Source organism: Cherax quadricarinatus, chromosome 70 (genome assembly GCF_038502225.1).
Source record: "Cherax quadricarinatus isolate ZL_2023a chromosome 70, ASM3850222v1, whole genome shotgun sequence".
Lineage (NCBI taxonomy): Eukaryota > Metazoa > Arthropoda > Malacostraca > Decapoda > Parastacidae > Cherax > Cherax quadricarinatus.
This window is the reverse complement of record NC_091361.1, coordinates 20,746,265-20,772,487: the sequence shown is the minus strand read 5'-3', so window position 1 is coordinate 20,772,487 and position 26,223 is coordinate 20,746,265. Positions and strand designations below refer to the sequence as shown.

Genomic DNA, 26,223 nt, shown 5'->3' with positions numbered 1-26,223 from the left:
ACATATGGATTTTTTTTTTTTTTTTTAAACAAGTCGGCCGTCTCCCACCGAGGATTTGTCAGTTAAAAATAGGAGAGGAGAGTTATTAAATGGAGAGTTAGAGGTATTGGGAAGATGGAGGGAATATTTTGAGGAATTGTTAATGTTGATGAAGATAGGGAAGCTGTGATTTCGTGTATAGGGCAAGGAGGAATAACATCTTGTAGGAGTGAGGAAGAGCCAGTTGTGAGTGTGGGGGAAGTTCGTGAGGCAGTAGGTAGAATGAAAGGGGGTAAGGCAGCCAGGATTGATGGGATAAAGATAGAAATGTTAACCCTTTGACTGTTTTCGACGTATAAATACATCTTACGAGCCAATGTTTCTGACGTATATATACTCAATAATTCTAGCGGCTTCAAATCAAGCGGGAAAAAGCTGGTAGGCCCACATGTGAGAGAATGGGTCTGTGTGGTCAGTGTGCACCACATAAAAAAAATCCTGCAGCACACATTACGTAATGAGAAAAAAAAAAAACTGATCGTTTTTTTGGAATAAAATGCCGACTTTGAGGTGTATTTTCGTATAGTATTTATCGTTGTATTCGCGTTTTCATGGTCTTAGGTGATAAAATGGAAAACATATTACAGAAATAGAGATGATTTTCATTACTTTGACAATGAAAACGACCTTGAAACTGAGCTCAAAGTAGCGGAAATGTTCGATTTTTACCAATGTTCAGGAGTAAATAAATCACACCACACGTCCAATACACGTCAACTGGGGAGTCTAATATTCTTTCACTAGTGCACTGATATTATTTATACCATTTTTACAATAATGCAGTAGTCTGCATAACAGTAAATTTTGTATTTTTTTGTATGAATAAAAAATCAAAATAAAAAGCAATAATAATATAAGAGGGGCCTAGAGATGTGACTAATGAACAGAGCATATGTTATTTTAGTGCCACGAATGTCTACCTTGTTTATTCTGGACCCTATTTTGAAATTGGCATCTTTTTTAGTTTGCGTGAAATTGGCCAAATTGCCAATTTCTGACCACCATATTGGGTAGTCCAAATTAGTAAATGGGAGGTTTCTTGTACTCAGCTGATAGATAAAATGGAGTTCTAAAGAAATAGCTATGAGTTTGGTCAACTGGAGCAATGGAATTGGCTGAAAATAGGGATCAAAGTCGGCGAAATCGCCGATACGCATATGTCGCCGAGACCGCTAACTTCGCGGGAGCATAATTCCATGAGTTTTCGACCAAATTTCGAACTTTTGGTGTCATTACCATCGGGAAAAGATTCTCTATCATTTCATAAGAAAAAATAATTTTTTTTTTTAAACTGAGCGACATAGAATGACAGTTTCAGAGAGGGGCCTGAAACAGTCAAAGGGTTAAAAGCAGGTGGGGATATAGTTTTGGAGTGGTTGGTGCAATTATTTAATAAATGTATGGAAGAGGGTAAGGTACCTAGGGATTGGCAGAGAGCATGCATAGTTCCTTTGTATAAAGGCAAAGGGGACAAAAGAGAGTGCAAAAATTATAGGGGGATAAGTCTGTTGAGTATACCTGGTAAAGTGTATGGTAGAGTTATTATTGAAAGAATTAAGAGTAAGACGGAGAATAGGATAGCAGATGAACAAGGAGGCTTTAGGAAAGGTAGGGGGTGTGTGGACCAGGTGTTTACAGTGAAACATATAAGTGAACAGTATTTAGATAAGGCTAAAGAGGTCTTTGTAGCATTTATGGATTTGGAAAAGGTGTATGACAGGGTGGATGGGGGGGGGGGGCAATGTGGCAGATGTTGCAGGTGTATGGTGTAGGAGGTAGGTTACTGAAAGCAGTGAAGAGTTTTTACGAGGATAGCGAGGCTCAAGTTAGAGTATGTAGGAAAGAGGGAAATTATTTCCCAGTAAAAGTAGGCCTTACACAAGGATGTGTGATGTCACCATGGTTGCTTAATATATTTATAGATGGGGTTGTAAGAGAAGTAAATGCAAGGGTCTTGGCAAGAGGCGTGGAGTTAAAAGATAAAGAATCACACATAAAGTGGGAGCTGTCACAGTTGCTCTTTGCTGATGACACTATGCTCTTGGGAGATTCTGAAGAGAAGTTGCAGAGATTGGTGGATGAATTTGGTAGGGTGTGCAAAAGAAAATTAAAAGTGAATACAGGAAAGAGTAAGGTTATGAGGATAACAAAAAGATTATGTGATGAAAGATTGGATATCAGATTGGAGGGAGAGAGTATGGAGGAGGTAAATGTATTCAGATATTTGGGAGTGGACGTGTCAGCGGATGGGTCTATGAAAGATGAGGTGAATCATAGAATTGATGAGGGGAAAAGGGTGAGTGGTGCACTTAGGAGTCTGTGGAGACAAAGAACTTTGTCCTTGGAGGCAAAGAGGGGAATGTATGAGAGTATAGTTTTACCAACACTCTTATATGGGTGTGAAGCAGGTGATGAATGTTGCAGTGAGGAAAAGGCTGGAGGCAGTGGAGATGTCATGTCTGAGGGCAATGTGTGGTGTGAATATAATGCAGAGAATTCGTAGTTTGGAAGTTAGGAGGAGGTGCGGGATTACCAAAACTGTTGTCCAGAGGGCTGAGGAAGGGTTGTTGAGGTGGTTCGGACATGTAGAGAGAATGGAGCGAAACAGAGTGACTTCAAGAGTGTATCAGTCTGTAGTGGAAGGAAGGCGGGGTAAGGGTCGGCCTAGGAAAGGTTGGAGGGAGGGGGTAAAGGAGGTTTTGTGTGCGAGGGGCTTGGACTTCCAGCAGGCATGCGTGAGCATGTTTGATAGGAGTGAATGGAGACAAATGGTTTTTAATACTTGACGTGCTGTTGGAGTGTGAGCAAAGTAACATTTATGAAGGGGTTCAGGGAAACCGGCAGGCCGGACTTGAGTCATGGAGATGGGAAGTACAGTGCCTGCACTCTGAAGGAGGGGTGTTAATGTTGCAGTTTAAAAACTGTAGTGTAAAGCACCCTTCTGGCAAGACAGTGATGGAGTGAATGATGGTGAAAGTTTTTCTTTTTCGGGCCACCCTGCCTTGGTGGGAATCGGCAAGTGTGATAATTAAAAAAATAAATAAATCTATAGTTCACTTATCTGTTACAAGCAAATTTAGGAAATTTGCTTAGTATATCTGGTATCTTATTTTCATTAATAAGATATCTTGACATGTCACATAGGTTATTATACTGTCTGTCTCTGTATTCCTCAATAAGTGGACAATTAAGCATATAGTGTTCACATAATTTACATTTCGTTTGATCATCATCTGTTTCTCTCCCAAACTGCCAGAAGTACGTACTTGTAACCAAGCCTAAGCCTGGCCACTACAACATCAGTCAGTCTGTTCACATTGCAAGTTGCTCCATAAACATACTTATCTATGTTCATGTTATCATAGTGGGTTATAGATCTACTCAGGCTTCTAACTGCATTCCTATAACAATCATTTTCACTTACTTCTCTCCTAATATTATTCTTAATGCTAGATACAGATATACCAAAGTTATATTCTACATTCTCCTTCTGGGTACTCTTCTTGGCTAACATATCAGCTTTATCATGAAGGTGTAATCCAATGTGTGATGGGATCCAGAGCAATTGTACATTAATTCCTTTGTCCCTGATTTTTGAGTATCTATACCTGGCTTCTCCAATGAGCATGTTGTTGGAGTCATTATATGAGTTAAGAGCATTCAGTGATGACATAGAATCAGTAATGATGATAGAGTCAAGCTCGGTGTCATAAGTTAGCTTTAGCACCATTAGGATTGCAAACAGTTCAGTTTGCAATGTAGACACCCAGTTGTTAATACTCATGCCTAGTTCAACAAGTTTATTATCGTTCTTAACCCTTCAACTGTCCAAACAGATCTAAGTTCACATGTGTAGCGCTCCAGAAGTAGATCTACGTTTTTTTTACATATTTTCAATAACAAAAAAAATGTAGAGCAAAGTTTTTTTACACGTTTTCAAATGTAAAACAAAAAAGGTCAACATTTTTTAACATACTTTCAAATGTTGAAAAAATGTAGATCTACGTTTGGACAGTTTAAGGGTTAACTAGGGAGGTGGCAACGAGAGCAGATGCAGCCCTGCCAGAAGATTCCTGTTTAGATCCATCAGTGTATATAACTTGTGATAACTTATTACTACCAGCTAGGCGAGAAATTTCTTCTTCAGCAGTTGCTTTAACAAGTGATTTAAGGAAAGGATTACTAGCAGATCACTTTCTAGTTGTAGCTACAGTGAGAGTAAAAGGCAGATGGGATACAAGGAAAACAGAAGCAGCAAGTAAGAGAGAGGTGAAGGTGTATAAACTAAAAGAGGAGGCAGTTAGGGTAAGATATAAGCAACTATTGGAGGATAGATGGGCGAGTGAGAGTATAGGCAATGGGGTCAAAGAAGTATGGGGTAGGTTTAAGAATGTAGTGTTAGTGTTCAGCAGAAGTTTGTGGTTACAGGAAAGTGGGTGCGGGAGGGAAGAAGAGCGAATGGTGGAATGATGATGTAAAGAGAGTAGTAAGGGAGAAAAAGTTAGCATATGAGAGGTTTTTACAAAGTAGAAATGATACAAGGAGAGAAGAGTATATGGAGAGAAAAAGAGAGGTTAAGAGAGTGGTGAAGCAATGTAAAAAGAGAGCAAATGAGAGAGTGGGTGAGATGTTATCAACAACTTTTGTTGAAAATAAGAAAAAGTTTTTGAGTGAGATTAATAAGTTGAGGAAGCCTAAGGAACAAATGGATTTGACAGTTAAAAATAGGAGAGGAGTGTTATTAAATGAAGAGCTAGAGGTATTGGGAAGATGGAGGGAATATTTTGAGAAATTGTTAAATGTTGATGAAGATAGGGAAGCTGTGATTTTGTGTATAGGGCAAAGAGGAATAACATCTTGTAGGAGTGAAGAAGAAACAGTTGTGAGTGTGGGGGAAGTTCGTGAGGCAGTAGGTGAAATGAAAGGGGGTAAGGCAGCTGGGATTGATGGGATAAAGATAGAAATGTTAAAAGCAGGAGGGGATATAGTTTTGAAGTTGTTGGTGCTACTGTTTAATAAATGTATGGAAGACGGTAAGGTACCTAGGGACTGGCAGAGAGCATGCATAGTTCCTTTGTATAAAGGCAAAGGGGATAAAAGAGAGTACAAAAATTATAGGGGAATAAGTCTGTTGAATCATAGGTAGTAGGTTGGTAGACAGAAACCACCCAGGGAGGTACTAAATTACTGGGGATTCAATTACTAAGTCAAATTACCTAGACCCACGAGAAAATGAAGAAATGACAGCATGACGTACTTCATAAATTGTGGTGGATGGGTGGAATAGGATCCAAGAAGCAACCACTAGAAACTTGCAAAATATTTTTAATAAACTGATTAATTAAATAAAGATGGAAGCCCAGAAATACTCCCGTAATTACTAACTGGTAATCGAGCTGCAGATACCTTAACTACAACGTCACATATCAAGACTCTCATCGATCATGTGACCATCACAAAATTGCTGAGAGCTTTGTGAGTTGTTCCTGGTGGCTGTCTAGTGTAACAGTGTACAGTATATCTGTTGTGACCAACCATTAGAGAACACAACTTTCAAAACACAGTTATAAACTCTTACAAGTGTTGTATGATACTATCTCTTTAGCATTTACTCTGGTACCAACAACTGTTGTCACAGTCAATTACTTACAATATCTGTAGCATCCACTCTGGTGCCAACAATCTTCACTCTTATCTCATCATCTTGCTGGATGACAACTTCCTGCAGATAAGATATACAGTGAAAACATGGTATATAATACTGACAAGATGTGGTCTAAGATACACCAACAAACACTTAAAGCATGTTCATGGAAATATTTCAGCCCAAGAAGCTGAGCATTACATGTGTACAACTGGTATGTGTATCAATAATAAAGATACCCAACTGTTGCACGTGTGTCTTATTTCTCGCTTTGCTCTGGGCAAAGATTTGTGAAGTAAAGCAAAATGTGTTCTCAATGAAAGCATATTAAGCATTAAGAGTCAACATTCTCATACTGTTAGCATTACATTAGTACATCCAAAGATTCCATGGTTAATTTGGATTTTGCATATCATTATGTAAAAGTATCAACACTACTAATAAGTTAGATTTGCAACTAGCACCTGTGGAATTTAAAAACTTACACAAAGATTATGAAATTAATATTTGCAGAACTACTTTTCCAGGATTATAAAAAAAAATATATTTAATATTTTTTTTTTCAACACGTAGGCCATTTCCCACCGAGGCAAGGTGATTATGAAGGAATCAGATAGGCTTTCATAAATACCAAAACAGACTACAAAACAACCTGATAATACATAAAATATGTATGAGAAAATTTTTTAATTTCTAACAAAAAATTATACTATATTTGAAAAAGACTGAATCTTTCAAAATTTGTCCTAACTTATATAAAATTTTTTATAAATTTATTATAATGTAAGAATTATGTGCTTGAAATACTTTTTTTTGTCAAATCATAGTAGTCTCTGAGTTACAATTTTAATCAATTTCAGAAGACATATTGTACCTCAAAACTATCTTACCTCAAACCCCAAAATACATACTGTGGAACCGGAACCTCGGTACTTGAACTCCCTACTCGAACAATTCGGTATTCAAACACTCTGTTCAGTAAAAAAATTGCTCGGTAGTTGACCATTTGCTTAGCACTCAACCAAACAAATATGACCTGCCAGAACTTCGATGTAAACTATTTCATGTTTCTTGGCATGTTTTGGTGTTTTTTATATATTATTTGAATAAATAAGTCACCATGGGGCTTACGAAGACTAGTGATAACAGCCAACCAAAAAGAAAATTGGTTGGGATAAATTCATTCGATACTCGAACAGATCAGCACTGGAACAGCCTCCCGAAACCAATTAACCCTTTCAGGGTCCAAGGCCCAAATCTGGAGTCACGCACCAGTGTCCAAGAATTTTAAAAAAAAAAATTTGTTATTTTTTCTTATGAAATCGTAGAGAATCTTTTTGTAAAGGTAATAAAACAAAAAGTACGAAATTTGGTGGAAAATTGACGAAATTATGCTCTCGCGAATTTTGATGTGTCAGCGATATTTACGAATCGGCGATTTTGCCGACTTTGACTCCCATTTTGGGCCGATTACATTATTCCAATCAACCAAATTCTTAGCTACTTCACTAGTATTACTTCTATTCTATCGATTGAGCACAAGAAATCGCCAAGTCAACTGTTTCAACTACAAAATAAAGTGATCGGAAATTGTTAATTTGGCCAATTTAACACAAAGTTCAAAATATTCCAATTTCAAAATAGGGTCCAGAATGAACAATGTAGGCATTCCTGGCACTAAACTAACATTTCCTCTGTTCAATAGTTATGTTTTGAGGCTTTACAAATAAATTCCATTTTGATTTTTTATTCACATAATGAATTTTTATTCACACCAAAAAATAGAAGATTTACTGTTATGCAATACTGTAATAATTATATAAATATCATCACCATATTTGTGAATGTATATTAGACCCACCAGCTGACGTGTATTAGACGTGTGAGGTCGTTTGTTTACTCTTGAATATCGGCAAAAATTTAACATTTCCGCTACTTTGAGCTCAGTTTCAAGCCATTTCCAATGCTAAAACCAATCAAAATCATCTCTATTTCTGTAATATGTCTTCCATTCTATCAAATGAGACCAAGAAATCGCAAACACAACTATAAAAAACATACGAAAATACACTGCAAAGTTGCTGTTTTAATCGAAAAATCATGATTTCATTTTTTTCTCTCATTATACACAGTGTGCTGCAGGATCTGTTTTATGTGGTGCACACATACCACATAGATGTATTCTCTCATATCTAGGCCCAAATGTACCACTCACAGTTCATCAGAGTGAGCTGAGCTCATGGCGTAGATCTACGGTTTGGACCCTGAACGTAAAGCCGTAGATCTACGGGACGGACCCTGAAAGGGTTAAATTGGAATACCGAGGTTCCACTGTACATAGTTTTGTGGTGATTTGTTCCAAGATGCCAGAACACCCAACCTTCCTTTGGACACTTTTTGTTTAAACTCTGGGCTTTTCTGATCAGTAAACAAGCACAGACTGCAGCTTGAAATATTCAGAGGCAGAGTAGAAAAGGCAAGGCAGGCCAGGGAAGAGCATGCAGGACAGGGTTGGACAGGCATTCAGTCAATTTGGTAAAGAATTGTTTTCACTCTTGTCACAGCATGTATACATCTGGTTCACATACTGTCACCCTCCTGCATCTGCCTCCCTTCTTCCTACCCTCCATCTCCCCTCCCCTCCAACACACCCTCTAACATCAGGCAGGCAAGGCAGGGCACAACAGACCAGCATATAGATTAGAAAAAGCCAGAGCAGGCAGGAGAGGACAGGCCAGAGCAGACAGATCAGAAAATGTCAGAGTAGGCAGGAGAGGGCTGGACAGAGCATGCAGGGCACAACAGGCCAGAGCAGATAGTTCAGAAAAAGTCAGAGTAGGCAGGACAGGACAGGCCAGAGAAGGCAAGGCAGGGCATGACAGGGCAGGAGAGAGTGGGTAGGCAGGTAGGGATAAGTAAAAAATTGTATACAGCCTCTCCTCACTTAGCAACGTGCTCATTTACCGAAGCCTCGGACTTAAGACAAGCATATGCCACAAGATGGGCAGAAAGCAGCACTTCACTCTGGCTGTACCCTTCTCCAGAACATCACTCCATCTGAGATCATATATACATGTACAATAAGGCCCCGCTTTACGGCGTTTCGCCTTACGGCGTTCCGCTAATACGGCGATGTCAAATTATGACCAAAATTTGCTATATGGCAAGCGGTCTTTCAGATATGGTGCCCCCCACCCGGTTTGTTTAAATTTTCCGTGACCTCATCTATTATGTCAAAAAACTTTCCAAAATTTCAAGTGTTTTAAAGTTACTGCATATTTTATATGTACAGTAGGGCCCCACTTATATGGCGGGTTAGGTTCCAGGCTGTCGCCGGAAAGCAGACATCGCCGGAAGGCAGAACGCCATTTTTTTCCATTTATAAATGAATATAAATGCAAGATAACAAGTTTACACTAAATTATATTAAGTTAGTAATAGAACTAGGCGTTAAAAACAAAATAAAATACATCCACAGTAAATTCATTACTTATCTTAAAGTATTTGTAAGTTAGTTTACTCTGAACTAACTTGTACAACTTGTACACAATGTAAGAGCATTTGTATTGTGAGGTAATTATTATTATAATAAAAAAAATATTGAGGTAAATGTTTTACAAACTCTTACAAACGTACGTGAATGAACTAAAAGTAGACACATATTAATACGCATTTATTTCGCCTGACCAAATGATCGTCCACTACCTGTTCAGTTTATGTTCTTACATTGTCTCAACTCTGTATCTCGTTCTCTCTCTCGTTTACTCTTTCGTTAACTAGTTGGCTCTCATTGTCGATGGCGTCTAAGGTTAGCTGTGATAAAAAGAGAAGTCGTAAGCCTCTTGCTTTAAGTGGCAAGTTAGAGGATGATGGTGTGCCATTCTGATTTTATTCAATAAACACCCTGCCACTCACCTCTCACATTAATATTAATATTTTAAGGTAAGTAAGTAATAAGTGTACTCTGTGTGTATCTTACCTTTCATTGTGTTTTTAATGCCTATTTCTATTGCTAACTTAATATAAGTTAGTGTAAACTTGTTGTCTGGCATTTATTGCATATTTTATGTGTGCTCTGATAATAATACTTGAGGAGCTGTGTGGTAGCCGGGTGGAGGGACAACATTACGTTTTCTCTGCTCACATTAGAGAAAACGTGTATGAATCTGCATTTGGCCCAGCCACTCCCTCACTCTGCTTTTGTTTACAATTTTCGGCATGAATTATTTATTACTTCTACCTCTGTTTATGATGGCATCTAAAGGTAGTTGTTTGAAATGATTAAATTCAGTGAACAAGGCATGTCGATGTTAATAATATGGCTCTGAGCCACAGTGTAGGTAGCCGGTAGGTGTAGCCCAGGCGGGCTACACCTACCGGCTACCTATATTGACTTCCTACAAATAAATACTACTCACCGCTCTTCCTATATTAAGACTACACATATTTTAAGATAAATAATGAGTGTACTGTATGTGTATTTTACCTCTCTAGGATGTTTTAAATATAGTATATTAAGTATGAGATGGGGAGCCAGGGCTACCTACACCTGGGCTACCTGCACCTGACTTCCTACAAATAAGTACTACTCACCTCTCTCCCTACATTAAGATTACAAATACTTTAAGATAAGTAATGAATTTACTGTGAATGTATTTTACTTTGTGTGTTTTTAATGCCTAGTTCTATTACTAACTTAATATAATTTAGTGTAAACTTGTTGTCTGGCATTTATATTCATTTATAAAAGGAAAAAAATGGCGTTCTGCTTTCCGGCGACAGCCTGGAACCAAACCCGCCGTATAAGTGGGGCCCTACTGTACCCAGGATGACTCAAGTATGGAACACATTCGTACAGCATAATGATGTCAACGAGATAAAGTCAGTTGATCAAATGAAAATGCTGGCCCACAGATGGCTCCAACTTCATCCTGTTCCCTACTTGTATGTCTCATAACAATAAAAATGCTTTCAAATGAGCTGATGTAGGTAACAGCTCTTAACTTGCCAATAAAGTTAGGAATCCTTAAACTGTAAATAGCTTCTCAATAAAGCTAGGGATCCTTAACCTAATCTTGTCAAACCCTGTACAAAAAAAAAGTGTTATGGGGTAACTGATAAGTTCTTGAAAGCTGTTAGGATTTTTATGAACAGATGGAGATTCATGAAAGAGTATGCAAGAAGGCAACTATTTTTCTGGGGAAAAAAATGGATGTGTGAAATAATTTTGGCTGTTTAATATGTGTGTGTGTTTAGGCTCCAGGAATCATCATGGGAAGAGTAACCTGGCTTGCACTCCCTCTAGTGTCAACATCAGACACTGCACAGGCTCACACCACTGTAATTACCTCTCTAAGACTGCCAAAAATTTCATCACATCATTGCTGTGCAATTTTAACTTGTTCCTCCTTCCTGGAGGGTACTGTGCTCTAATCAGCAATTAGGATCAGGATATTTAGCTAACATTTCAGTGGATCATAATAGGATTTCCCACTCCCATAGTGTCAGGTATACTGATAATACTGTAATGGTGCAGGTGACACTTACAACATGCCATTCCTGCCTTTGGTCCAGGAACTGGACTGTATCAGCACTCAGTGCTTCCCCCATTATTGACACTACTAGTAGATCTTGTATCATGATTGATGATAGCTTAGCACTTCCTGTATCTAGAACTGGCTCACAAACTATGCTAACTGACCAAGAGATAGGGTAGAAAAGTGTACCTGAAGGATGTTTTGAAAGGTAGGAGGTTGATCATCCAGCAGAGGTATGTGAGAATGTTAGACTAGAGTGGAGGCAAGTGGTTTTTGGGATTTGATATTGGGATCTGATGTGCTGTTGGAGCATCAGCATGACAATGTCAGTGAAGGAATTCAAAGAAACTGGATAGACCAAAATGAATTTTAGAGATTAGAAGTAGAGTGACCACACTTGGAAAGGGAGGTTAGGATGTTGTAGTGGATTATCATGTCTATGAACCACTAAAAGGAGAGTAAGGGAGTGAGTCATCATGAATGTTCTCCTATGCATTAATGCACCTTGACAGAGAAGGGTAATATCTAAAAGAAAATGAGATTAAAATATAATAATTTCACATGCAGGCCATTATAAAAATACTAATACTGCATTGTACAAATATATAAATACACCTGGTCTGGTCACAGACCGGGCCGCAGGGGCGTTGACCCCCGGAACTCTCTCCAGGTAAACACCTACCATCCGACTTACGACCTGCTCGACTTACGACCACTCAACTTACGACCGTGTTTTTTTTGCCAAATTTCTGGGAAATAAACAACTATTTGTGTTGTACACAGTGTTTATCCTAAACCTTACAGTATAAAATACAGTACTAACAGCATAAAAAGTAAAGTAAAACATGAAATACCAAAATAAAACAATAAAATAAAGTCATTACAAAAATGTGACATTGATATTCTGTAGTAAAGTTCGACTTATGTCCATTTCGACTTACGACCGGTTTCTCGGAACCGAACTCGGTCGTAAGTCGGATGGTAGGTGTACCATTTTTATATAGAAGTTATTAAAAAAATTAAGAGCTTTAGGCAGAACTAGCAAAGTAGTAATTTAAGATCACTGTGTATTTAAATGGAAATGTGGCCACCATTCTGACTTGTAGTGCACTGCAGCACAGTACATATATACATCAGTAGTGCACTGTAGGTAGTACAATGCTAATACAAGCATTACACCAAAAATCTACCTTATAAGAAAAAAAACAAGAAAACAAAAATAATAAAATGCTTCTTTATTTATCTGCTTACCTCATCTCTGCTCTTGTAACATGGAGGGTTCGAGTTGGGGTCAAACTCCAGGTCTTGAGGTATAGACTGTCAAGACAGACAATCAGTTGTTTATTATAATTAAAAAAAAAAAACTGTCATGAATGATAATGTCATAATTTAAATTTGGTCAAAGTATTTTATAACCTAATTACAGAAAAAAAATCAGCCTTTTTGGTACATTTATGAATTAAATTAACATTTATGGCCTCTTTATAAACCAAATTTGACTTTACAAACTAGTGAGGACTAATGAACCATAATCTATGTCCTAATGACATTATCATTCATGACATTATTATTCTTGGCATTATTATATATAATCGTACTCGTTATTTTATATTTCCCAACCAATATTTTTACTGTAGTAAATGTATTCTTTCCTCAACATGTAAAGTGGGTTAATAATTAACCTTGAAAAATACTCCAATCTTCAGTCTCTCTCAAATGTTCAATCCATTTATATCCCTGAAACATTCAAATCATTAATTCCCCATAACATTCTATCATTAGCCTTTAATACTTAAATCATCGAGGGCTACCAAATTACATGTTCCTTCTTTGTTGCAATATATGAAAAAATTTCCTCTAAAATGATAGAGAATTTTCTTCTAAAGGTAATGACACCAAAATTAAAAATCTAATGTGATATTTAAGGAATTGTGCAGGTGCAAAGTTCAGCAGTGAAGATCACTGTGGAGAAATTTTCTCCAGGAGGGGGGTATCAGCCCCCTTCAGCCCCTTTCAGCCCTTTCAGCCCTCTCAGAAGGGGCAAGCGTCTTGTTTACTGCTACAGTGAGTAACTGATCGCAGATGCAGTACAAGTTTGCGACGTGGTCAAGCGACCGTGGCTCCTTGCAGTCCAGTGTTGCAGAGTGTATTTTAATAAGAGACAGTTCATCTCTTACCTTAGCAGGACAATTAAGGAAAATCCTGCTCCCATTTTATTACCATAGTAAAGATAGTGGACATTGTTGTCTATGCTTAAGACAGCAAGAATCAAACATTCTGCTTTGCTTCATCGAGGAAGTGGCAAGGAAGCAAAAGTACTACTTCAGCTTTTCCTTTGTGCAAGGGGCAGTGACGGCATGGGGTGCTGTGGTGTCTTCAGATTACTTTTGACTCTACTGAGAGTGACACTGATGCCAGGATAACCAGCAAAGAACACTGATCTGTACGTTAGTGTGAACAAGGTGTCTCATAAAACACAATAAACACTTAAGAGAAGTGTGATCAGCTTCTTTAGTGATAAGATTGTGAACAATAAAGACAAATCTTGTGGAACATAGTGTACCAGTGTGCGTTTTCCTAGACTATTGAAGACGTGGACATCCAAGGACACTTCAGCTTCTATCAAGTCACCGATATCTGTCGAAGGTGTGAAGAACACCATAGCTCACGCTACAAGAGCAAGGTAGGTTACGAATTTCTTGTAGTACAGGGGACTGCGCAGTTCTTGAGTCGCAAGGAGTTTGTAATCAACCTATAGTCGGCAGTAAGGTGCGGACTTTTAAGTCCAAACAAGTATGTAATTTGTCAGCAATCAGTGAATGAAATATGCTGACATAACACCCCCTAGGGGTAATTTATAATCTTACAAATTATAACTCTTGACAGCCCATTGAGAGATGACTTCGACAGCTTTTCAAGACCTCGTCTGCAGGGACGGCTGTGTAGACGATTTGCTGTCTTTTATCAGCTAAGTGTTCCCTATATTTAAATTTAAAATTAAGCTTAGCTGGTAATGCCATTTCTCAACAATCACTGTATACAACAGTGATTTCACCCACTTTGAGGCTCATGTTAGCCCTATTTGTGCTCAAAGAAACTTAACCCATTGACTGTTTTGGTCATATATATACATCTTACGAGCCAGTGTTTCGGACGTATTAATAAGCATAAATTCTAGCGGCTTCAAGTCAAGCAGGAGAAAGCTGGTAGGCCCATATGTGAGAGAAAGGGTCTGTGTGGTCAGTGTGCACCACATAAAAAAAATCCTGCAGCACACAGAGCATAATGAGAAAAAAAAAACTGACCATTTTTTTGGATTAAAACGCCGACTTTGATGTGTATTTTCATATAGTATTTATCGTTGTATTCTTGTTTTCATGGGCTCACATGATAAAATGGAAAACATATTACAGAAATAGAGATGATTTTGATTAGTTTCACGATGAAAACGACCGTGAAATTGAGCTCAAAGTAGCAGAAATGTTCGATTTTTACCAATGTTCAGGAGTAAGCAAATCACACAACACGTCCAATACGTGTCAACTGGGGAGTCTAATATTCTTTCACTAGTGCACTGATATTATTTATACCATTTTTACAATAATGCAGTACAGGTCTCCCTCAACATTCACGTTTTCAGCTTTCGCGGGCTTCACACATTCGTGAATTCCCAACCACCAAATTCCCAGCCACCAAATTCCCAGCCGCCAAATCATATTCAAGTTTCCCGCCACCTGCGAGTCCCTACTACCCTCCCTCCGGCCCCCGCAACTGGCAGCCAGCCCTCCCACCACTCAGTGTGGTGAGTGTTTTGCTTGTTCATTATTTGCTATTAAACTACAGTATAAATAATGTAAACACATTCATGACTGCATATTGGAAGGGCTATTTGGACAGGTATTAGACAGTGACATCATGTGTTTACTCTTGAACACAGCAAAGAATCAAACATTTCTGCTACTGCTAACAATAACAATAATAATAATAATAATAATAATAATAATAATAATAATAATAATAATAATAATAATAATAATAATAATAATAATACGATATAATTGAAGAAGGAAATTGTACAAAAATACGAGGGAGTGGTTGACACATCGTCAGTGTGGCTTTGTTTATGCTGGAGTGAACATTAGTCTCCGTGCTCTTCCAAACATTTCATAATAATTCATTGTTTGGTGCTTGTAGATTGAGTGTGACTGGAGTGGTAGAGGTGATAGAGGCAGTGATAGAGGCAGTGGTAGAGGCAGTGAAAGAGGCAGTGATAGAGGCAGTGGTAGAGGCAGTGAAAGAGGCAGTGGTAGAGGCAGTGGTAGAGGCAGTGATAGAGGCAGTGGTAGAGGCAGTGGTAGAGGCAGTGATAGAGGCAGTGGTAGAGGCAGTGATAGAGGCAGTGGTAGAGGCAGTGGTAGAGGCAGTGATAGAGGCAGTGGTAGAGGCAGTGGTAGAGGCAGTGATAGAGGCAGTGATAGAGGCAGTGGTAGAGGCAGTGATAGAGGCAGTGGTAGAGGCAGTGATAGAGGCAGTGGTAGAGGCAGTGATAGAGGCAGTGGTAGAGGCAGTGATAGAGGCAGTGATAGAGGCAGTGATAGAGGCAGTGATAGAGGCAGTGGTAGAGGCAGTAGCAGTGGGAGAGGCAGTGATAGACAGTGATAGAGGCAGTGGTAGATAGAGGCAGTGATAGAGGCAGTGATAGAGGCAGTGGTAGAGGCAGTGATAGAGGCAGTGGTAGAGGCAGTGATAGAGGCAGTAGAGGCAGTGATAGAGGCAGTGATAGAGGCAGTGATAGAGGCAGTGGTAGAGGCAGTGGTAGAGGCAGTGATAGAGGCAGTGGTAGAGGCAGTGATGCATAGTGATAGTGGCAGTGATAGAGGCATAGAGGCAGTGATAGAGGCATAGAGGCAGTGGTAGAGGCAGTGGTAGAGGCAGTGATAGAGGCAGTGGTAGAGGCAGTGGCAGGATAGAGGCAGTGGTAGAGGCAGTGGTAGAGGCAGTGATAGAGGCAGTGGTAGAGGCAGTGTGATAGAGGCAGTGGTAGAGGCATAGAGGCAGTGTAGAGGCAGTGATAGAGGCAGTGGTAGAGGCAGTGATAGAGGCAGTGGTAGAGGCAGTGATAGTAGAGGCAGTGATAGAGGCAGTGATAGAGGCAGTAGAGGCAGTGACAGAGGCAGTGGTAGAGGCAGTGATAGAGGCAGTGGTAGAGGCAGTGATAGTGGCAGTGATAGAGGCAGTGATAGAGGCAGTGGTAGAGGCAGTGATGATAGAGGCAGTGGTAGAGGCAGTGATAGAGGCAGTGGTAGCAGTGATAGAGGCAGTGATAGAGGCAGTGATGTGATAGAGGCAGTGGTAGAGGCAGTGGTAGAGGCAGTGATAGAGGCAGTGATAGGGTCAGTGATAGAGGCAGTGATAGAGGCAGTGATAGAGGCAGTGGTAGAGGCAGTGATAGAGGCAGTGATAGAGGCAGTGATAGAGGCAGTGGTAGAGGCAGTGATAGAGGCAGTGGTAGAGGCAGTGATAGAGGCAGTGGTAGAGGCAGTGATAGAGGCAGTGGTAGAGGCAGTGATAGAGGCAGTGATAGAGGCAGTGGTAGAGGCAGTGATAGAGGCAGTGATAGAGGCAGTGATAGAGGCAGTGGTAGAGGCAGTGATAGAGGCAGTGATAGAGGCAGTGGTAGAGGCAGTGATAGAGGCAGTGGTAGAGGCAGTGGTAGAGGCAGTGATAGAGGCAGTGATAGAGGCAGTGGTAGAGGCAGTGATAGAGGCAGTGATAGAGGCAGTGGTAGAGGCAGTGATAGAGGCAGTGATAGAGGCAGTGGTAGAGGCAGTGGTAGAGGCAGTGGTAGAGGCAGTGATAGAGGCAGTGATAGAGGCAGTGATAGAGGCATTGGTAGAGGCAGTGATAGAGGCAGTGATAGCAGCAGTGATAGAGGCAGTGGTAGAGGCAGTGATAGAAGCAGTGGTAGAGGCAGTGATAGAGGCAGTGATAGAGGCAGTGATAGAGGCAGTGGTAGAGGCAGTGATAGAGGCAGTGGTAGAGGCAGTGATAGAGGAAGTGATAGAGGCAGTGGTAGAGGCAGTGATAGAGGCAGTGATAGAGGCAGTGGTAGAGGCAGTGGTAGAGGCAGTGATAGAGGCAGTGATAGAGGCATTGGTAGAGGCAGTGTTAGAGGCAGTGTTAGAGGCAGTGGTAGAGGCAGTGATAGAGGCAGTGATAGAGGCAGTAGAGGCAGGATAGAGGCAGTGATAGAGGCAGTGGTAGAGGCAGTGATAGAGGCAGTGATAGAGGCAGTGATAGAGGCAGTGGTAGAGGCAGTGATAGAGGCAGTGGTAGAGGAAGTGGTAGAGGCAGTGATAGAGGCAGTGGTAGAGGCAGTGGTAGAAGTGGTAGAGGCAGTGGATAGAGGCAGTGATAGAGGCAGTGATAGAGGCAGTGGTAGAGGCAGTAGAGGCAGTGATAGAGGCAGTGATAGAGGCAGTGGTGGTAGAGGCAGTGGTAGAGGCAGTGGTAGAGGCAGTGATGCATAGAGGCAGTGATAGAGGCAGTGGTAGAGGCAGTGGTAGAGGCAGTGAAAGAGGCAGTGATAGAGGCAGTGATGCATAGAGGCAGTGTTAGAGGCAGTGCTAGAGGCAGTGATAGAGGCAGTGGTAGAGGCAGTGGTAGAGGCAGTGATAGAGGTAGTGATAGAGGCAGTGGTAGAGGCAGTGGTAGAGGCAGTGATAGAGGTAGTGATCGAGGCAGTGGTAGAGGCAGTGGTAGAGGCAGTGGTAGAGGCAGTGGTAGAGGCAGTGGTAGAGGCAGTGATAGAGGCAGTGATAAAGGCAGTGATAGAGGCAGTGATAGATGCAGTGATAGAGGCAGTGGTAGAGGCAGTGGTAGATGCAGTGATAGAGGCAGTGATAGAGGCAGTGGTAGAGGCAGTGGTAGAGGCAGTGGTAGAGGCAGTGATAGAGGCAGTGGTAGAGGCAGTGGTAGAGGCAGTGGTAGAGGCAGTGATAGAGGCAGTGGTAGAGGCAGTGGTAGAGGCAGTGATAGAGGCAGTGATAGAGGCAGTGATAGAGGCAGTGATAGAGGCAGTGATAGAGGCAGTGATAGAGGCAGTGATATTTACTAACATATATGTTATAAATAATAATAGTACATTATGAATAACATTTATTATTATTATTATAAATGTTATTAATATTAACATATACTATTATTATTTATAACATACATATATGTTAGTAAATACCACTGCCTCACCCACTGCCTCTATCACTGCCTCTATCACTGCCTCTATCACTGCCTCTACCACTGCCTCTATCACTGCCTCTACCACTGCCTCTATCACTGCCTCTATCACTGCCTCAACCGCTGAATTATTGTGAAATGTTTGGAAGAGCAGGGAGATTAATGTTCACTCCAGCATAAACAAAGCCACACTGACGATGTGTCAACCACTCCCTCGTATTTTTGTACAATTTCCTCCTTCAATTATATCGTATTATTATTATTATTATTATTATTATTATTATTATTATTATTATTATTATTATTATTATTACTATTGTTATTATTAGCAGTAGCAGAAATGTTTGATTCTTTGCTGTGTTCAAGAGTAAACACATGATGTCACCGTCCAATACCTGTTCAAATAGCCATTCCAATATGCAGTCATGAATGTGTTTACATTATTTATACTGTAGTTTAATAGCAAATAATGAACAAACAAAACACTCACCACACTGAGTGGTGGGAGGGCTGGCTGCCAGTTGCGGGGGTCGGAGGGAGGGTAGTAGGGACTAGCAGTGGTGGAGGAAGTGGTGGAGGCAATGGTGGAGTCTGTGGTATTTAATAACATACATGTTATTAAAGCATAACATGTATATATTTAGTACAATTTACGACGTTTTCATGTATTTTATGATTGTTCATGGTTCAGCAAGTTAAGCAGTATTGTATTACATTTCCCTACAATATTCTGGGGCACCAAACATTCACTGTTTTTCAACATTCGCGAGGCTCTTGATCCCCTAACCCTCGCGAATGTTGAGGGACACCTGTAGTCTGCATAACAGTAAATTTTGTATTTTTTGTATGAATAAAAAATCAAAATAGAAAGCAATAGTAATGTAAGAGGGGCCTAGAGATGTGACTAATGAACAGAGGATATGTTATTTTAGTGCCAAGAATGTCTACATTGTTTATTCTGGACCCTATTTTGAAATTGGCATCTTTTTTAATTTGCATGAAATTGGCCAAATTGCCAATTTCTGACCACTTTTTTTGGGTAGTTCAAATCAGTAAATGGGCGGTTTCTTGTACTCAACTGATAGAAAAAAAATGGAGTTCTAAAGAAATAGCTATGAGTTTGGTCAACTGGAACAGGACTCAAAGTCGGCAAAATCGCCGATGCGTATATGTCGCTGAGACTAACTTCGCGAGAGCATAATTCCGAGTTTTCGACCAAATTTCGTACTTTTGGTGTCATTACCATCGGGAAAAGATTCTCTATTATTTCATAAGAAAAAAAAAAAAAATCCAAAAATTTTGCAACACAGAAGAGTTTCAGAAAGGGGCTTGCAACAGTCAAGGGGTTAATTTCACAGATATTGTGCTAGTATGCCTCTTCAACCGTCAGAACTACCTTCTTAACCCCTTCAGGGTCCAAGGCCCAAATCTGAAGTGGTGCCCTAGTGTCCAAGAATTTAAAAAAAAAAATTTATTATTTTTTTCTTATGAAATGGTAGAGAATCTTTTTGTGAAGGTAATAAAACAAAAAGTACGAAATTTGATGGAAAATTGACGAAATTATACTCTCGCGAATTTTGATGTGTCAGCGATATTTACGAATCGGTGATTTTGCCAACTTTGACTCCCATTTTAGGCCAATTACATTATTCCAGTCAACCAAATTCTTAGCTATTTCACTAGTATTACTTCTATTCTATCAACTGAGCACAAGAAATCGCCAAGTCAACTGTTTCAACTACAAATTAAAGTGATCGGAAATTGTTAATTTGGACAATTTAACACAAAGTTCAAAATATTCCAATTTCAAAATAGGGTCCAGAATAAACAATGTAGGTATTCCTGGAATTAAACTAACATTTCCTCTGTTCATTAGTTACATTTTGAGGCTTTACAAATAAATTCCATTTTGATTTTTAATTCACATAATGAATTTTTATTCACACCAAAAAATAGACGATTTACTGTTATGTAATACTGTAATAATTGTATAAATATCATCACCATATTTGTGAATGCATATTAGACCCACCAGCTGGCGTGTATTAGACGTGTGAGGTCGTTTGTTTACTCTTGAATATCGGTAAAAATTTAACATTTCTGCTACTTTGAGCTCAGTTTCAAGCCATTTCCAGTGCTAAAACCAATCAGAATCATCTCTATTTCTGTAATATGTCTTCCATTCTATCAAATGAGACCAAGAAATTGCAAATAGAACTATAAAAAACACTGCAAAGTCGCTGTTTTAATCGAAAAATCATGATTTCAGTTTTTTCTCTCATTATACACAGCGTGCTGCAGGATCTGTTTTATGTGGTGCACACATACCACATAGATGTATTCTCTCATATCTAGGCCCAAATGTACCACTCACAGTTTATCAGAGTGAGCTGAGCTCATGACGTAGATCTACGGTTTGGACCCTGAACGTAAAGCCGTAGATCTACGGGACGGACCCTCAAAGGGTTAACCCTTTAATTCATGCGAACCCTAAAATTAAAGTCCCCTCACAATTTAAAAAAATTAATATGATAGAAAAACTTTTTCTAAAACAATGACATTAAAATATGCAAAATTTGATATAAAATTTAATGGAATAACAAAAGCACAAAGATGAACATCATGAAGCACTTAAGCTATTGCCTATTTTAAGCCAAATCCAGTGCTTATACTAACCCAATTCCTGGATATACAGTGGAACCTCAAATATCGAACTTTCTTCGGTCCAGAAGGCTGTTCGAGTACCTTTACCGAATGAATTTATTCCCATCAGGAATAATGTAAATTAGATTAGTCCATTTCAGACCCTCAAAAATACACTTATAAAAGCACTTACAAAAATACACTTACATAAATTGGTTGTGTTGGGAGCAGTTCGATTTTTGAGGTTCCACTGTATATACTTTACCTACTACCAAATAAACACAATAAATTGCCCAGTCAACTATCAGAACTACCCTTTAAATGCCCATAAATTGGTAATTTGGCCAATTTTACACAAAATTCAACAAATTCCAATTTAATAACAGAGTAATAAAAAACACTGTAGTTATTCCAGCCACTTCAGCAACCTATCCTCTGTTCATTACTCTCCATTATGAATCCTTCATCAAACAAATAATCAAAGTTTTCCCTATTTCTCTACTAATATAACCAAAAATAATTTGTTATGATTTAGGTCACCCCAAAAATTAAAGCCAACCTAGTAACAAACCATAAAACAGACTGGAGGAGACGAAGTTTATTCTTCCTAAGGAAAACTTGCCAAAAAATGAACATTTTCACCATTTTTAGGCCTATATCAAGACATTTCCAGTCTGAAAGTGACCAAAATTATCAATGCTTTACTAGTAAATATCAATAATCTCTCCAACACATCTCATCTCTTTGAACCTGTTCTGTTTGCGGACGACACAACTTTTGTCATCTCCCATTCAAATCCAACTTCTTTCAACAACACTATAAATGATGAGCTCCTAAAAATATTTATATAGATGAATACAAACCTACTACAAGATGTTTGGAAACAGAGCAATAAATATCGAACTAAACATAATGATCAATGGTTTTTCCATAGTAAGAAACTGTGGGTAACTTCTTTGGTCTACACCTTAACTGTAGCTTGAATAATACCCACATCCAGCACATAACTAAAGTCTGCAAAACAGCAGGCACTCTTTCCAGGATATATTATTGTGTACCTCAAACACAACTACTTACATCGTACTACTCTCTAATTTATCCTTACCTCATCTATGGTATTTGTGCCTGCCAATTTATTTCATTAAATCACCCAAAACAAATAAAAACTCAACAAGGAGATGCTGTGCAAAAAATTACCCAATCACACCCCCCTCCCCCCACCACTCTTCAAAACAATCAATTCCAATATAAACCCTTCCCTGAAAATCTTCCTTGATAGCTGCAACAGGATGTAAAGGCACAACACAAGTCACAAAAACCTCGTTGATATCCCCTGCATCTGGCTCAATGCACACAGAGAGCCATAATATTTGGAACTTTCTGTCTGAAGCATTAAAAGGTCTTCTATATGCACATCAATTCAGAGCTGTTGTTAAAACGCACTTTATTTCCTGAATGTCTAGAGAGTAATATACTATCTCAAATAACACAGGCTTTCATGCAATCATATCCTGTGTTTTTAATCTAAGCAATTTGCTGTATCTTCACTATGTCTGTTCAATCACTTCACAAAACTGAAGATCACTGAATCAGTTTAAATAATAAGTAATTCTTTTGTAACTGACCACTTGTCATTAACTACCTTTCATCAGTATGATTGTAGTTAACTGCACAAGAAGTTCTACTCAATAGGCCTAGTAACTTGTAAGACTTATGATTAGCTGCCCAAAACGTACCATATAACTATTATAATAAAACATTTAAGCTACGTTATCTGTACGGCTTAAAGAAATAAACATTATTATTATTAGTAGTAGTATTATTGTTATTGTTGTAGCATGTCTTCCAATCTTTCATTTGGCATTACACAAAGTCAGAGGTCAGCAGTTCCCATCATCCACTGAATGGGACAAGATTTTTTTTATACTGTGCATGTCCACTTCACAGGCCCATTCTCTTATGTCTAGAACAAAATTTACTGCTTACAGAACATTTGAAGAAGGTATGATTAAGATCTACATGACTAACACTGATCCCACTGACAGATCTACATGAGAAAGAGTGTAAGGGTTAAGCCCCCAGACATCAGTAATTTGTCTAATTTTATCTTCACTCAGTTTTACATATCACTGGAGGGACTATTTAATCATCTTCATAAATACAGCTGGTTTGTTGAAAGAATATTAATATTTAAAACAGCTAACTCTTTTGAGTAGCAAGTTTTTTTTTTCCCACAAAAAAATGCATTAACTACATGAAAGACATGTATGCATATAATTGCTAGGTTACTTACATGCCTTGAGATAAAACACTGCATGGGTCCAATTTCACAGAAGAGTCCGATCTTGTTGATCTGTGTCACCACAGCATCAAGGACCTCTCCTTTAAATGGCCGAAAGACAATGGCTTTATACTGAAATGATAATACAGTAAAAACTTTCGTAAGACCTTCATATTTACACAGCATTTCACGTTTATACTATACCATATCTTTCTTTCAACACACTGGCCATATCCCACCGAGGTGGGGTGGCCCAAAAGGAAAAACGAAAGTTTCTCCTTTTTTTTTTTTTTCAACAAACCGGCCGTATCCCACCAAGGCAGGGTGGCCCTAAAAGAAAAACGAAAGTTTCTCTTTTTAAATTTAGTAATTCATACGGGAGAAGGGGTTACTAGCCCCTTGCTCCCGGCATTTTAGTCGACTCTTATGGAGGAAGAATTCTGTTCCACTTCCCCATGGAGATAAGAGGAAATAAACAAGAACAAGAACTAGAAAGAAAATAGACGAAAACCCAGATGCGTGTGAATATATATGTTCGTACATGTATGTGTAGTGTGACCTAAGTGTAAGTAGAAGTGGCAAGACGTACCTGAAATCTTGCATGTTTATGAGACAGAAAAAAGGACACCAGCAATACTACCATCATGTAAAACAATTACAGGTTCCCGTTTTACACTCACTTGGCAGGACGGTAGTACCTCCCTGGGCGGTTGCTGTCTACCAGCCTACTACCTACAACTATACCATATATTTAACAAATTCCATAGAACATAATGTATTAAAACATATTTAACAACAGTCAAAGGATATTTGAAATCTGTTTATATACACAACCATGTTAATTCGTTTGTTAGGGAAAAATCACGTTAGACATAACTTGCGCCATAACCCTTTCACTGCTGCTCACATAGATCTACATGAGGGAACCAGTGTCATTTATTTATTTATTTATTTTATTTATTTATTTAGTAATTTGAGCATACATACAGAGGTACAAAAAAATACAGGTAAGAGCAGCATGTCAAAGCCACTTATATGCATAGCATTACGGGCTGGCTTAAAATTAACTTAAGATTAACTAAGCAATGATGAAATCAGTGATAAGACATTATTGTAAAGAGATAACTATAAAGCACAAATGAGTATTACAAAGACAGGTCATATGGTTGCATGCATTGCTGTACATTCAGTCGAATGGAGTATTCTGTTAGATTGGGTTTTAGGTTTAACATTTATGTGATATAATTGTGAGAAACATTTAAGATATACAATTTATAAGGTTCAGTTATTCAGTATTTATTTGGTTTTGGGTGAGTAAGTGATCTTTGAGAAGAGACTTGAATTTATAAACAGGTAGTGTTTCTTTTATATTTACAGGTAATGAATTCCAGATTTTAGGGCCTTTTATGTGCATTGAGTTTTTGCATAGCGTGAGATGGACACGAGGAACATCAAAGAGTGATCTGTGCCTTGTGTTATGGTCATGTGTTCTGTTGAGGTTGGCAAGGAGATGTTTGAGGGGAGGGTTAATATCAGAGTTAAGTGTTCTATGTATGTAATAGGTGCAATAATAAGTATGGATGTTTTGTATGGTGAGTAGGTTGAGTGTTTTGAATATTGGTGGAGTGTGCTGCCTGTAGTGAGAATTTGTTATCATTCTAACTGCAGCCTTTTGTTGGGTAATTAGTGGTCTGAGATGGTTAATTGTTGTTGAGCCCCATGCACAAATTCCATAGGTGAGATAGGGGTAAATAAGAGAGTGATATAGGGCCAGGAGGGCTGACTGTGGAGCATAGTACCATATCTTCGATAGTATGCCTACAGTCTTGGAAATTTTCTTAGAAATTTGTTGTATATGTGTATGAAATTTGAGTCTATTATCAAGGTGGATTCCTAAGAATTTTCCCTCTGTTTGCTTTGTGATAGGTGATCTGTTTATCATTATGTTAAGAGGGACATCTGTAGCTCTGTTACCAAACTGAATGAAGTAAGTTTTGTCAATGTTTAGTGTAAGTTTGTTAGTCCTCATCCAGGTAGATATTTTTTGTAATTCGGTATTTACAGTATTGGCTAGCGTGACTGGGCTCGGGTGAGAGAAGACGTATGTAGTGTCATCTGCAAATAGTGTGGGTTTGAGTAATTGCGAAGCATTTGGTAGGTCATTTATGTATAGGAGAAAGAGAAGAGGGCCAAGGACACTTCCCTGTGGGACACCAACTGTAATTGGTTGTGCGGAAGAACTTGCCCCATTTGCGTACACATATTGGCTTCTGTTGCTGAGGTATGACTTGAGGTAGCTGAGGGAGTGCCCTCTAATACCACAGTGTGACAATTTTACGTGGAGCAAGTCATGGTCAACTGTATCAAAAGCTTTACGTAAGTCAATGAAGATCCCCAGTGGGACTTCTTTTTTCTCTATTCCAGTGTATATATGTTCTAGCATGTGTATAATAGCATTAGTATTTTTATTAGGCCTGAATCCAAATTGGCAGGGGTTGAGTATGTTTTGGGAGATGAGGTAGGAGTAGATTCGTTTATGAATTAATTTTTCGAAGATTTTTGAGAGAGGGTGTAAATTGGATATTGGCCTATAGTTATTCAACTCTGTTTGGTCTCCTCCTTTATGGATCGGGGTGACCCTTGCTATTTTGAGAACTGTAGGGAAGGTGGAGGATTCAATGGATTTGTTAAAGAGTGTTGCAATGATTGGTGATAGCACTTGTGACACTTTTTTGTACATAAAGGGTGGTAAGGTATTTAAATCTCCTGCCTAGATTTTTAGTGCGTTGATAATAAGGGAGACTTCGTATGGGTTAGTCGGAGCTAGGAACAGTGTGTTCGGG

General features: G+C 38.9%; 1 protein-coding gene across 4 annotated transcripts in view; it reads right to left on the bottom strand.

The window, feature by feature from the left end:
* Polr2G (DNA-directed RNA polymerase II subunit Rpb7) overlaps positions 1-26,223 on the bottom strand; it is a 118,569-nt gene that overhangs the window by 7,346 nt on the left and 85,000 nt on the right. For 3 of the 4 annotated variants that reach the window (XM_070099934.1, XM_070099936.1, XM_070099933.1), the window contains exons 4-6: positions 23,393-23,512; positions 12,472-12,537; positions 5,690-5,761 (exon numbers count right to left, since the gene is read on the bottom strand). In XM_070099934.1, coding sequence (XP_069956035.1) covers positions 5,690-5,761; positions 12,472-12,537; positions 23,393-23,512 — 258 coding nt within the window. The remainder of the gene's footprint in view (positions 1-5,689; positions 5,762-12,471; positions 12,538-23,392; positions 23,513-26,223) is intronic. The other variant, XM_070099935.1, reaches the window with a different exon arrangement.